Below are 12,581 nucleotides of genomic sequence, written 5' to 3' on the forward strand. Positions count from 1 at the left end.
ATAACAGCGGATGTATTATGTAGATGCTAAGCCATGGCAATATACATTTTCATTTTTAACAGAACGTTTTTGCTGTTTTTAGGACACATAATGAAAATTTTGGGCATAACACAAACAACAAACATATAGTTGGTATTAAATTAAAATTGCATTAGAAACAAACAAAAAAAAAATTGAATTAAAATTTAAAAAAGCTGACATTAAGCAATGAAATCATCATGACATGTACAGTTAAAAAATGTTGTCTACCATAAGATTATAAAGGTAACAATTTTTTTAAGGCATTTTCCATTGCATGAAGTAGCATGCATTAAAAAAAAACAGCATACAAAAAAAAAAAAAAAAACAGCTGGAGAAAATGCTGTCATGGTCAAGGATTAAGACCTTTTTGTGGTTGCCAAAATAATTAGATTACCATTACAGACTGTCAATCACATGCTTGAAGCTGCGTTAGGTCATGCTCTTTTTTTATTGTTCTATTGGTGCTGTCATTTACTGTACAGTGTTTGCAAGAGACATGCTGGAAAAGCGTGAACGCAGCAGCTCTCTGGCTGCTTGGACAAAGACGAAACAAAGACAAAGCCCCGTCTTTCGTGACACAAGACACAGAAGGTAGGCACAGAACACATTCCCTAGGCAAACATTGAACATGCAGACGTGTGCTTTTAATATTAACGACATGCAATCTCTCCGTTCGGTGAAGAAAATAGAAATTCACCGGCACTAGCCAGTGACTTGGCTTCTCCCACCCACTTTGAATTTGGTTTTACTTCTACAAAAAAAAAAAAAAAAAAGCAAAGGACACATCAACCACCCTCCATGCTGCAGTGCTCAGCCTAGGCTCAGTGTCGGCTGTGAGAGAAGAAGCTACCTGAATCGATTGACAGTGCCATCTCATATCCATGTCTGACTGGCTACACTGCGTGCTTATGGCTTTTTTTTTTCTTAATTCTTAATGGATATCGTAGGAAATTTAGTCCATCCTCTGAAATCAATACGGGTGACAGAAGCGTTCCCTGACTCGGTGGGAGATCAAGATGATAAATTGCCTGCGCATCAGCTTGGCCTATCAGTGCCCTGCACAAAGATTGGCAAGCAGAAAAAGACACACGGTAGAAAATGCTCTGATCGTCACGTGTTGGGGGAAGCCAATGGCTGATGCTCTAATGCAGGAAAGGGATGCTGCATTCGTTCGAGGGGGATGAGAAGAGCAGCAGAGAACAGTCATGTGCTAAGCTACAGAATCCTGGCAGCTTCTAAGTGAACGAACCCTCTTCCTAGGTGCCCGCTTGCCTGTTCATGTGATTTCATCTGGAATTGAGCCATTATGCTGCCAAAGGTTGCCTTATAAACAACAGTGATTGGAAAGCATAATGCATGTCAGCCCATCTTGTTCTTATTTCCCTGCTTTATTCCCTTTTGTTTTTAATTCTTCGCTGATGCTTGGATACTGATGATGACAATTCATTGTGATTTTAAACATGCAGCCTAAAGCTTGACAATTAACATACTGATCACTTCACATCGCTGCCTTGCATGTACCTATGTGCAATTAAAAACGTATTCCCAGGTTAATGGATGGTAATTTTTCGAACTCTAGTCATTTTGCAAGACATCCCTGTATGGCAATTATACAGCATTAATTCAAGGCATTAATATTCAGGTTTAAAGCGAGAATTGATTGTTTTGCCGCTTGTGCTTTTATTCATAATTGCCGTTTTCGCGAGGCTCTGTCTATTAAATAATGGTAGAGGTACTGGTGGTGCTTAAAGTGTCGCTGTACCCAAAACCAAAAATGTAATATATTGCAGCTTACCAGTCCAGATGGCTGCATTCTTTTTTTTTTAGTTTCTTCAGGCTTTATTTAACTACTTGCAAACCAGCCGCCGTCGTTATACGACAGCATGTTGGCTCCCATGTGCGAATCGCCGTAGCTGTGCAGCGCCCGCTTTAAGGATCCCCTTTCTGACAGGGGAGGAGAGAGAGATCTGCTGTTCCTAGTGATTAGGAACAGCAATCTCTCTCTACTTCCAGTCAGTTCCCTCCCCCCACAGTTAGAAACACTCCCCAGGGAACACTTAACACCTTGATCGCCCCCTAGTGTTAACCCCTTCTCTGTCAGTGACATTTATACAGTATTTTTAGCTGTATAAATGTCACTGGTCCCAAAAAGTGTCAAAAGTGTCCGATCTGTCTGCCGCAATGTAGCAGTACCGCAAAAATCCCAGATCACCGCCATTACTAGTAAAAAAAATTAATTATAAAAATGCCATAAATATATTCCCTGCTTTGTAGATGCTATAACTTTTGCTCAAACCAATCAATATACACTTATTGCAATTTTTTTTACCAAAAATATGTAGAAGAATACATATTGGCCTAAACTGATGAAGACGTTTTTTTTTTATTTGTTTTTTTTTGGATATTTATTATAGCAAAAAGAAAAAATATTGTGTTTTTTTTTACATTGTCGGTCTTTTTTTGTTTATAGCACAAAAAATAAAAAGAGGTGATCAAATGCCACCAAAAGAAAGCTCTATTTGTGGGGGGAAAAAAAAAGACGTTGATTTTGTTTGGGTATAGCGTCGCACGACCGCACGATTGTCAGTTATATTGGCGCAGTGCTGGATCACAAAAAATGGCCTGGTCATTAAGGAGGCAAATCTTCCGGTCCTTAAGTGTCCTCTTCCTGTTGCCGCTTCGCAGCCCTTTAAATGGATCAGAAAGTCGGTAGACAAAGGAGGGCATTCCGATCATGTAACCGCTGTAATTGGCTGTCACAGCGGTTGCTTAATCAAAAGCTCCTGATCGCAAGTAGGCATCGGGAGCTTTTCGTAACACTGTAATTACTGTTCTCTGCACAGTAAACTATTTACATATACACACATATATGCGGCTGATCCTCATTAGGCCAGGTACACACTATTTTTTTTTTCATTCAACCCTGCGGGTTGAATGAAAAAAGACTGTCGGCATTGGTCTGAGCCACTGTACTAACCATGCGAGGTTAGTTCAGCAATCTCCCCCGCTGAGCTGTTGTGTTCTGACAGGGGGACAGCCCCCCTGCCAGAACACTCTGGGAGTGATGGGGAGTAGGTCAGCTGCTGGTTTTCCAACATGCACGTCTGACAGACCGGCATACACACGGGCAGAATGTCGGCCATTTTGTTTTTAACCGGCAAATGTCTCCTGACATTCTGCCCGTGTTTACTGGGATTTAAAGCCCACCCACCGAGAGGCCGCATATATACATGTGATCAGCGGGAAGAAGTTAAATGAATTTTTGCTTTTGCTAATCCTGACAGTAACATGCTTCCTGCCCTTAGATGATAACGCTCACTCATTGCACTGTATCTATGGAGAACCAAGCCTCGTCACACCTAGGCTGCTTTACTAATTTGGACTACAATCCCTTCCTTCTCTCTTCATCTCCAATACATAGGGAAGATTTCTTTTGGAGTTTACAGAAGGTAGCTGGGATAGGTCATAACATTGTTGGAGATTTCAGTTCAGCTTACAGGAAGTGACAAGGATACTGTATTTTTGGCAGCATCAAAAGGTACTATTCTGTACTTGCCAAAAAAAGTTCCTGAAGCCTAAAAAAAGAAAACAAATGTAGCCACCACATCTAAAGGACTGGTGAGCTGCAATATAGTACAATTTGTGGGATGTTTTGAAATGTTCAAATTATATTAAAAAAAAAGCTACAAGTGGGTATAAGATGCACTTGAAGCTAAACCTAAAGTGTATCTAATTCCTACAAATTATTTTAACTATTTGCTCCCTTTTGGTCACTTAAAGCGTAAATCCACTTTTGTTGAGAAAAAAAAAAAAAACATTCCCCACTGGATGATCTCTGTACATTACAAGGATTTTAACAAACTTTGTTGCAGATTCCTACCTTTTGTTATTCTGAAGAAATCCCTGCTTGTTTGACTGTGTCCATGTGGGAAAGTGAATCTAATGGGAGTGGCTTCATAATTATCAATCAGCTGCAGCAGCTGCAGGGCACTAGTAAGTAAATCTGCTGGGCCTGCATCCCTTTAGACATGTTCCTATTGGGAGTACCGCACCAAAAATGACATTTTTGTTGCAAGGGATGCCTGAAATCTGACTTGTATCTTAGTGCAGACTTCTGGGAAAATCGGTGAGCCAATCACACAAGCAGGAAATTATGTTTCTGGGGGGTGTTCTGTACACATTCTTTGTACTGAACACCTCTAGGCAGCCATATTGCATTGCATTTTCAGAAAATTACAGCAGTTTGCAGTTTGAAAAGGAAAGGTAATTTTTAATAACATTCAATTACAATATGACTTGTCTCGCAATTGTATATGCTATAGTATTCTTTATTTGCGACTTTTTTCCCACGAAAGTTGAGTTATCCTTCAAATGTACCAATATAAATTATTTGTAATATCTGTTCGAATAGTGCAAAACATCTGTTGATTCTGCCAGGAATCCAAAAACCTTCTAAATTCCTACAGTATGCACCCTGGCATGTTTTCTCCAGCAGTTTTCTTCTATAGAACACCTCACCAAATTTTCATTTTTGGACTATAGAATACCTTGCCCTATGTTATAGCGATGGGGAGAGAAGGAGGAGATGTTCTGTAATTTATAACAGCACTCAGTCAGAAGACTGAGTGTTGTCACCTAAGGATGGGAAGGGTGTTACTGACAGGATCAGTCAGTTAAAATAAAGGGGAAAAAAAAAACTGAAAAAAAGAAAACTAATGCAGCCAGCACATCTAAGGACTGGTAAGCTGCAATATATTACATTTTTATTCTTGTGTTTAAATACGCTTTAAAGAGTCAGCGCATGCAAAGTAAACAAAATAAATCTCTTCTGTACTCTAGTGGTAGGGTTTATCCATCAGACTTGCTGTTTTGGTACCCTATACCATTTTGGTTTTTCACCCCCATATTTATAGAGCACAGCAATCTACTTTACAAATGTGCCTTGTGCTCCACTTGAGCTATTCAAAAGAAAACAAAAATAAATAAAAAGCTGGGAGCAGAGCTCAGCCATGTGACCTTTCAAAGTGACATAGCCAACCTTTCTTACAATCACGTAGTTCTCTATGCACAACCAGAAACTTGAGTATAAGTCAATTGAGTTTGTCTTCCAGGAGATTCTAGAGTCCATCTGAGAAACTTTGAAAACAAACCCAAGTCCTAATGAAGGTAGACTACTTGGCCCTCAAAATGTGTTGGCTACCACAGTTTTACTTGTTGTCACTTAGTCACTATTAATAAAGATTTATGGACTTCTGAGATGATTGTTTGGTGTTTCATTTGTTGATTTCATTGTAAGGCAACATATTGTCTCTCTTTACAATTCAGCACTAACACAAACGCCCCTGCATGTTATGTTATACCTCATCTCAAAATGCCAACCATACTGTTCTCTTTGCTCCAGCCAAAACATCATGTTCTCTAGCTCTCTTGTCACCTACTCTCATGTTCACCTCCAGGATGTCTCCAGAGTCTCTCCCATCTTCTGGAACTCCTCACCCCAATCTGTCCGACTATCTCCTACTCTATCCACCTTTGGGCAACCCCTGAAAACTCATCCCTCAGCGAGGCCTATCCCACCTATAACTAATAAACTGAACTTTTACTTTCTCCATCAGCTCATCCCTCACAGTTAATTTTCCTTTTGAATTGTAAGCTCTAATTAGTAGGACCCTATGATTCCACTTGTATTGAATTGTATTGTAACTTTACTGTCTTGCTTCAATTTGTAAAGCAAACTAACAGCATTTAATACTGAAGTGGGAGCAAGACTTGATATAGAACAATGTTAATCAAGTGCTATTATTCTAATTTTGAAAAACGAAGGCCCTTAAAAAACAGTGTGCACCTAAAATGTTTGTGCAAACTGAACAATGATCAAACGTGGGTGAAGCTATTTCTTTACCCATGTCATCACTTCACTTAATTTCTTATTTCTTCTTGACACCTATCATTTGGTAGGAGTGAATCGATGGGGCCAGAAGTATGTCAATAAATGGCATGTTTTTTTTTTTTTTTTTGATGGGTCATCGGCATACTAATTGACATGGATCTACATGGCTGGATGAGGTGGTGATTGATGGTGGATGTACATCACAGGACTTTTCTGTTTTTTGGGGTTTTGGGGTTTTTTTGCTAAAGGACTGGTAACAAACTGTCTTATTTACAATCTTTATTTTTTCCTGGCTTGACACTGGGTGCATGCTTGGATAGCAGTCTTGAATGTGTTCTTCTTTGGGGAACCTCATGCTTTTTTTCTTAATTTTAGCATGGGGTTCCCTCCTAAAATTCATGCCAGACCCCAAGGGGGATCCATGCCTTTTCTTTTTTTGTGTGGGAGTCCCCTATTAACATCTATATAAGACCCTCATCTAGGATAAGGGTCTGGTATAGATTAATGGAATCCCCTGCTGCTCTGTAGTAGGCTGTATACATTGTACAGATGTACCACTTTCAGGCAAGGTCAGGCATGTTATTTAAATGGAATTTGCATTTCTGATGTTTCCCTTTAAGCATTATGACTATTACTGCCCCCTAATGAATTGAAAACATTTTTTTTTGCTTTGGTATATGTCCTCCATAGCAGTGCCCGGTTACTCTATGCCATTTGACAATCCCTTGCCTATTAGCTAAGGAAATAACCATGGCTATTTCTTAACATTCGGCTCTTACTGACTTCAGTTCAGTTTGGATTGAGTTCAGATTGGGCATTCAAACTTAAGATCCTGCCACAAACAAATCCCAGGTTTATTACTAGCCAGGAGGATTGGCTGCTCAGATCCAACCAATACATCCTGGAAGAAGGTCACATGCTACCCCATACCTTTAAATTTGGACGCAAAGATGAATGGGTGGGAGGTGGGTTTTCTTTTCTCTCAAGATTTTTTAAGGCAGGAGCCTGGGGCCTGATGAATGTCCAGGGGGTCCAACGATCACATTCATGCTCACACATATCCAGGGGGATATTAGAAATGATAACGCTCGCTGTCCAACTGCTTGTCACTTCAACAGGGACAATACACTTCAAGGCAGTTGTGTCTTATTATGTGGACAAGGCCAGTACAGACAATGCAAATGGGACATCTTTTCTGCATTTTGCAATTATTAATATCAAGCAAAGGATTGGGAGAGGAAGAAGAGGTGATATCTTTCTTAGGACCCCATTCTGCTTTAGTCCATCTCTGTTCATAGCCAATCATCAATTTAATCTAACTCAGTAAGCTGACAAAAGCAGTATACTGTATTGCAGTGGTTCTTATCCCTGTCCTCAAGTACCCCCAAAAAGGCCAGGCCACGTTTGCAGGTTTTCCTTTATCTTGCACAGGTGCTTTAAATCCGAGTCAATGGCTTGGTATTTTAGACAGCTATTTTATCTAAGAGAAATTTGAAAAAGATGGCCTGTTGGGGATACTTGATGGCAGGGTTGAGAACCACTGCTGTATCGGAATCCTTGTCAGTTCACTTCTGCACTGGAGTGTTTGCAATTGCCCTGTATCAGAAGGATTCCAATGGAACACAGCCTCTCATATCATAGGGCCCTTTCACACGGGGTTTGTCCACTCTATTTGTCAGAGGATCTGTGAGCAGATGAATCAGAGCTGAACAGGGACGGATATCAGTTTTTCTTTTTTACATCTGTATCTATTTAGTTTGCATTTACTCAGCAGACAAGAGTGGACCTGTGATGGCTCTATGGGCAGCTGTATGTAAAAGAGCTTGTGTCCATTTACACGAGGCGACCTTCAATCTTTCACATTTAGGCCTGGAAAAATGGAAAAGGATTAGGTAATTTTCCTTTTATAATTCTGGACCTGGATGGACTCGAATGTAGGTGGGTGGTACCAGGAGACAAGTCAGTTTATATAAGCCTGCCCATAGACCCACATGGAGCTTCATCGGGTCCACCTAAAAAATGGACAGGCAGATCAGAAAACCCACGAGCAAGGGGCCTAACTGCTAACCTCCAGTGATCCTGCATTTATTTTCAAGCAGATAAGCGTGCATTCTTAATACAATTTATTGTCCACCTTCTATGCTTTAATACAGAACTATTAAAATAATGATATATATGCTAGTCACTCAAGACTGTATTATCTTTTTTTTTAAATTATGCTTACAAGACTTTTGAGCACCATGAAATTGTGTTTGAAGAGATATTTCAGGTTGTATACAATACCAAGGCTCAGAAATAAGCATGTCATCGCAACCCTAAAAAAATAGACTTCGTTTACCAGATGCAAATGACTGTCTGCTTAAGAGTGTGCTATATTCACCATATACACGCTAAATTATACGTTTCTATCTTATCTCTATTGCTGTTTCTTTTCTGGAATTGCTTATTCTGACTCAGATGCCTTGAGTTGTTCAAAATAAATTGAGAAAATCACCATCTTGTAGGTGGAGTGCTTAATGTAGAAAGTTGGTGGGAACGAGATAGCTAATTTGACATGAATGAATTACAATGAAGACACTGGGTGTTAGAAGATAGGTTCCATTATCATTTGATGCGCTGTTTTTTCTTTTTTTTTTTTTTTTTTTCAAAATAACACAGTGACAGATTATTAATATTCATTCTTCAAAGTACAAATCGACTTACAGAACAAATTAGTAATAACTTTGATTTCTCTGGTTTCATAGAGTTATAGACTAGCTAATAGGCAGTGCTTGTCAAGTCGGATCCAACCATGCAGAACATCTGCTGAAGACTGCAGAAAAACAATTTAAGGAATTAGTTCATATTCTTTTCTAGACTTGACGTTCAATTCTCTTGGTCACAGTCCTTTAAAATCAACTGAAAACTGATTTAGCCATATCATAGGCATTGTGAAGAGGCACAATACTTGCCAATCAAACCCTGCATATGTGCTATGAATTATTTTGTCTCATGTTTATGCAAAAATGTAATTAGGAATCTGTTAATCAGCATAAAAGTATGGAAGGCGTTATTTATAGCTAATGTGATTTAGATACTCCTAGATAAGTCAGCACAACGCACAGTAACTGTCATTGTAAATAATTCTTTGCTGCCAATTTGTCAGTTTTAGAATTGAGCATAGAGATTTTCTATATAGCCTTAATATTATTTTTTTTTTGCTGGCTTGCTAAAAATATTGTATTTTCAAGAAATTATATAAGATTTTCAAGCTCTTTTTCTCAATGACCACTAACAATGTGTCTTTCCTAGAGAAGGGCACAGCCATGGCCATACCATTTCCAACACCATTGATCATGGCCATTGGAATACAAAAATTTATAATTCAAAGCACCCCCTTATTTACAAATATTCAATCGTTTTGGGCTACCACAGTCATCCTAAAGTTGTCTGCTATTCTTCATGAAGGACTACACACTGTATGCTCCATTAAACAAGTAGAGGGACCAGATGCCTCCTTGTTGCCTATTATTCTATGTTTGCAGTTACAGTGCAGACTGCAGACAAGCTGAGTTTTAGTAAAGCAATGTTCACGCTGACTGGCGTGTGTGACAACAGCCTTCAAAGCAGAATTAAGGAAAAAGCAGCAGCAATAGGCTTTATTTACAAAGTTCATCAGTATCTCTGGTCATATTAAACGAGGCAACCGGCTCAATTCACTAAGCTATAACATGTGCAATTTGCTGTAATGATTGTTATATGCAACAATGTCACTGTTAATTGCGGATTCCATTGCTTCTCACTGACGAAAATAGCAGTCATTATGACCAATAATGATCAAATAGAACCTAATGTGTTTTAAAAGTATAGTAACCCTTCGTGCTCTATACAGGTTCAGAGCTTCTGTACACATGTTTATGACTGACAGCTGTTTTTTTATTTATTTATTTATTTATATAGATCTTTATTTAGAGTTTACACTGACAAAAAAAAAAACACAGAGAGATACTGTATACATGACAGCTGTTTTCAATTAAGGTAGCTTATATTTTTTTAATTTTTTTGTTGGCTAGTCTATCAGTGGGCTTCTGGTTAATTCACACTATCCTAACTCCATTTAAGCCCTTTACCCTTTTTTAAACCACAGACAATTTTTTTTTTCCATTGATACTTGATATTGAACATTGTTGGCGTCTAAATCTAAGTCTACTTAGACACACTTTTTCTGCAAGAACATTTTCTTGCTGTGATTGCCATTTTGTAAGGTAGATTGCTTTGGGATTTTGAAAATTATGAGTATTTCTGAGATGATTTTAAGGTTTCCATTGGCACATTAGGGAATTCATAATATGGTGACTGTTTTAGGAACCCTTGTGACATTTTTGGAATACTTCACTGTAAAGCCAAGCAATGCAGTATCCTCACAGTGGAGCTATAAGGGTGCTATAGGAACTGGACTTCAGCTCAGCTGAAGCTATACAGATGCTGTGACCACAATTCCTATGCAAAAGGATTCCACCTGCCAATTGGACAGCCTAATATGACCCTTTGGTAAGGTTTAAGCCATTTAAAGCAGGGGTCTCAAACTGGTGGCCCTCCAGCGATACTACAAGTCCCATGAGGCATTACAAGGTTGAAAGTTACAAGCATGACTCCAACAGGCAGAGGCATGATGGGACTTGTAGTTTCATAACAGCTGGAGGGCCGCCAGTTTGAGACCTCTGATTTAAAGGATAAGTTCACTTTTTCGAAAAAAAATAATAAACAGACATTCTTTGCAGGCAGAAATATGTGCATTTTTTTTTTTGGAGCCTGCAAAAGCATTGCACCAGCGATCAGTAGATCGCTGGTGCCATGAAAGTCTCCTCCAGATCTGTCAGAGTATTTTTGTGCTTGTACATCCTGTATGGGCAGATACAATCTGACAGGAAGAATCAAAGAACTATCATGGCGCTCCACAGTGCTGTGGTAGTTCACTGAGAACTACAAACCTATGGCCGTAAAGAAGGATGTCGGGGTTTTTTTTTTTTGTTCACACATAGAGCTGTGTAAATTAATGATGCGGCCATGTGGGCGGAGCCTCGCACGGCCGCGCTGATTTAAAAAAGTGACAGCTAGTACAGGATCCTCTCCCGTACTGCTGTCACAAGGGGGATTGGGGGGGATCGCACAGCAGCTGCAGCATTGGGAACATGTTACATGCTCCACCCTACAAAAAGGTGGAACATGTAACATGTTCCCAAAGGTGAACTTATCCTTTAAGGCTATTTCAGGTGTCGAAGGGCTCATTTTAACACATGGAAATTCCCACCTTGTACAACTGGGCCAACCATTCCTTCTTCCCGTTTGTTGAGTGGACTACTTCTGTCCATCAGCCAAGTCACGATTCGCTAAGCAGTAGGTATCCGTGTATTCTAAGATGGGTGATTAGATATCTTCTCACTTTCTGTTGTTAGGAAGAGACTGCTTTCTGCCAATGACCTACTTATAGACCACCTATAGACCACCTATAGGCTCATTTTGCATTTGGCTATACTCCTACTGGTAATTATATATTTTATTGCCTAAAATACAAGGCATATGTACTGTGTATATATATGTGTACTTATAAATAGCAAACTATATTCCCTGCCTGATTCACCATAGTAACCAAGGTACATTAACAAGGTAATTTATCAGTAATGAAAGGCCTATTTGTATTTGAACATACAGTGCTCTCTTTATAGATCACAATGCCAAAGTATCTAAATATAGCATGGTTGTATAGGTTACACAAGACACAGTGTAACAATCTTTTATCTGAACATGCAGACATTATTAAGTTTCACCTCCCTGTTAATCACTGCACATAACAATGGATAATGATAGCTAATTACATATGAATGCATTTAGAAACCCATTTTATTAGATTTAAAGGATAATAAGTGCAAGGTTCCATGAGAAGCAACACAACTGAATAAGAAAATGAGTATTTGTCTTTGTTATAGCATTTATTCTCATTATGGCTAAGGGAGTTTTTTTGTTAGGATTTGTCATTGGACTGTAAGGCCGGCCATACACAGAGCAAATTTCTTTCCAGTAACCACGGTTTGCAGGAAAGACATTTTCTCAATTCCCCCATCAACTCAGACAGTATTGACGCGGGAATCCCTTCTGTTGGGCCATTTTCTTCTCCCGGCATACATGTAGGTACAGTGAATATCTCCCAAACTTGGACTGTTGAAAAGATATTCACAGGGGATGTAGCCGGTGACGTCACCGGCGCATGTGGTCTGAAGGGATGGCATACCCGTGCAGTACATTCTGAGCTCCATGTTCAGGATTGACATCATCGCAGCCTTGACTACTCATACAGACAGAGCGTGGGAACCCAAAAGGAAGACCGGGTGAAGACAGAAGGTGGGGAGCCGCGCTGGAGTGCTCCGTGTGTAGGTAAGTCTGTCATAATGTGCTAGTATGTGGTGCATACTAGTACAATATGACTTAAGCCTGCAGGGGGCCAGATTTATTTTTATTTTTGTGGCAGTTTACTATTGCTTTAAGCAACTACAGGACTAGATTTAGTGCAGAGTGGGGTCTACATTGAGGCTGACATTGCTGCTATGCTGTAATAATTAAGGTAAATCAGTAATAGAAAAAAAAAAACTTACACTATACTGCAGATATAATAAGGCATGTACACTTACCTCTG

At 39.3% G+C, this 12,581-nt stretch overlaps 1 protein-coding gene across 24 annotated transcripts in view; it reads right to left on the reverse strand.

Moving 5' to 3' along the window:
* The window catches only part of NRXN1 (neurexin 1), a 1,909,081-nt gene that overhangs the window by 89,320 nt on the left and 1,807,180 nt on the right, over positions 1–12,581 (reverse strand). The window contains exon 1 of one of the 24 annotated variants that reach the window (XM_073628554.1): positions 872–1,101. The exons of 22 other annotated variants lie outside the window; for them this stretch is intronic. In XM_073628554.1, the coding sequence (XP_073484655.1) occupies positions 872–904 (33 nt within the window). In that variant the 5' untranslated portion in view covers positions 905–1,101. Of the gene's footprint in view, positions 1–871; positions 1,102–12,581 lie in introns of those variants that run through there. One more of the 24 variants, XM_073628555.1, reaches the window with a different exon arrangement.

The sequence above is a fragment of the Aquarana catesbeiana genome, linkage group LG04, assembly GCF_042186555.1.
Source record: "Aquarana catesbeiana isolate 2022-GZ linkage group LG04, ASM4218655v1, whole genome shotgun sequence".
In the NCBI taxonomy this organism is placed as follows: Eukaryota; Metazoa; Chordata; class Amphibia; order Anura; family Ranidae; genus Aquarana; species Aquarana catesbeiana.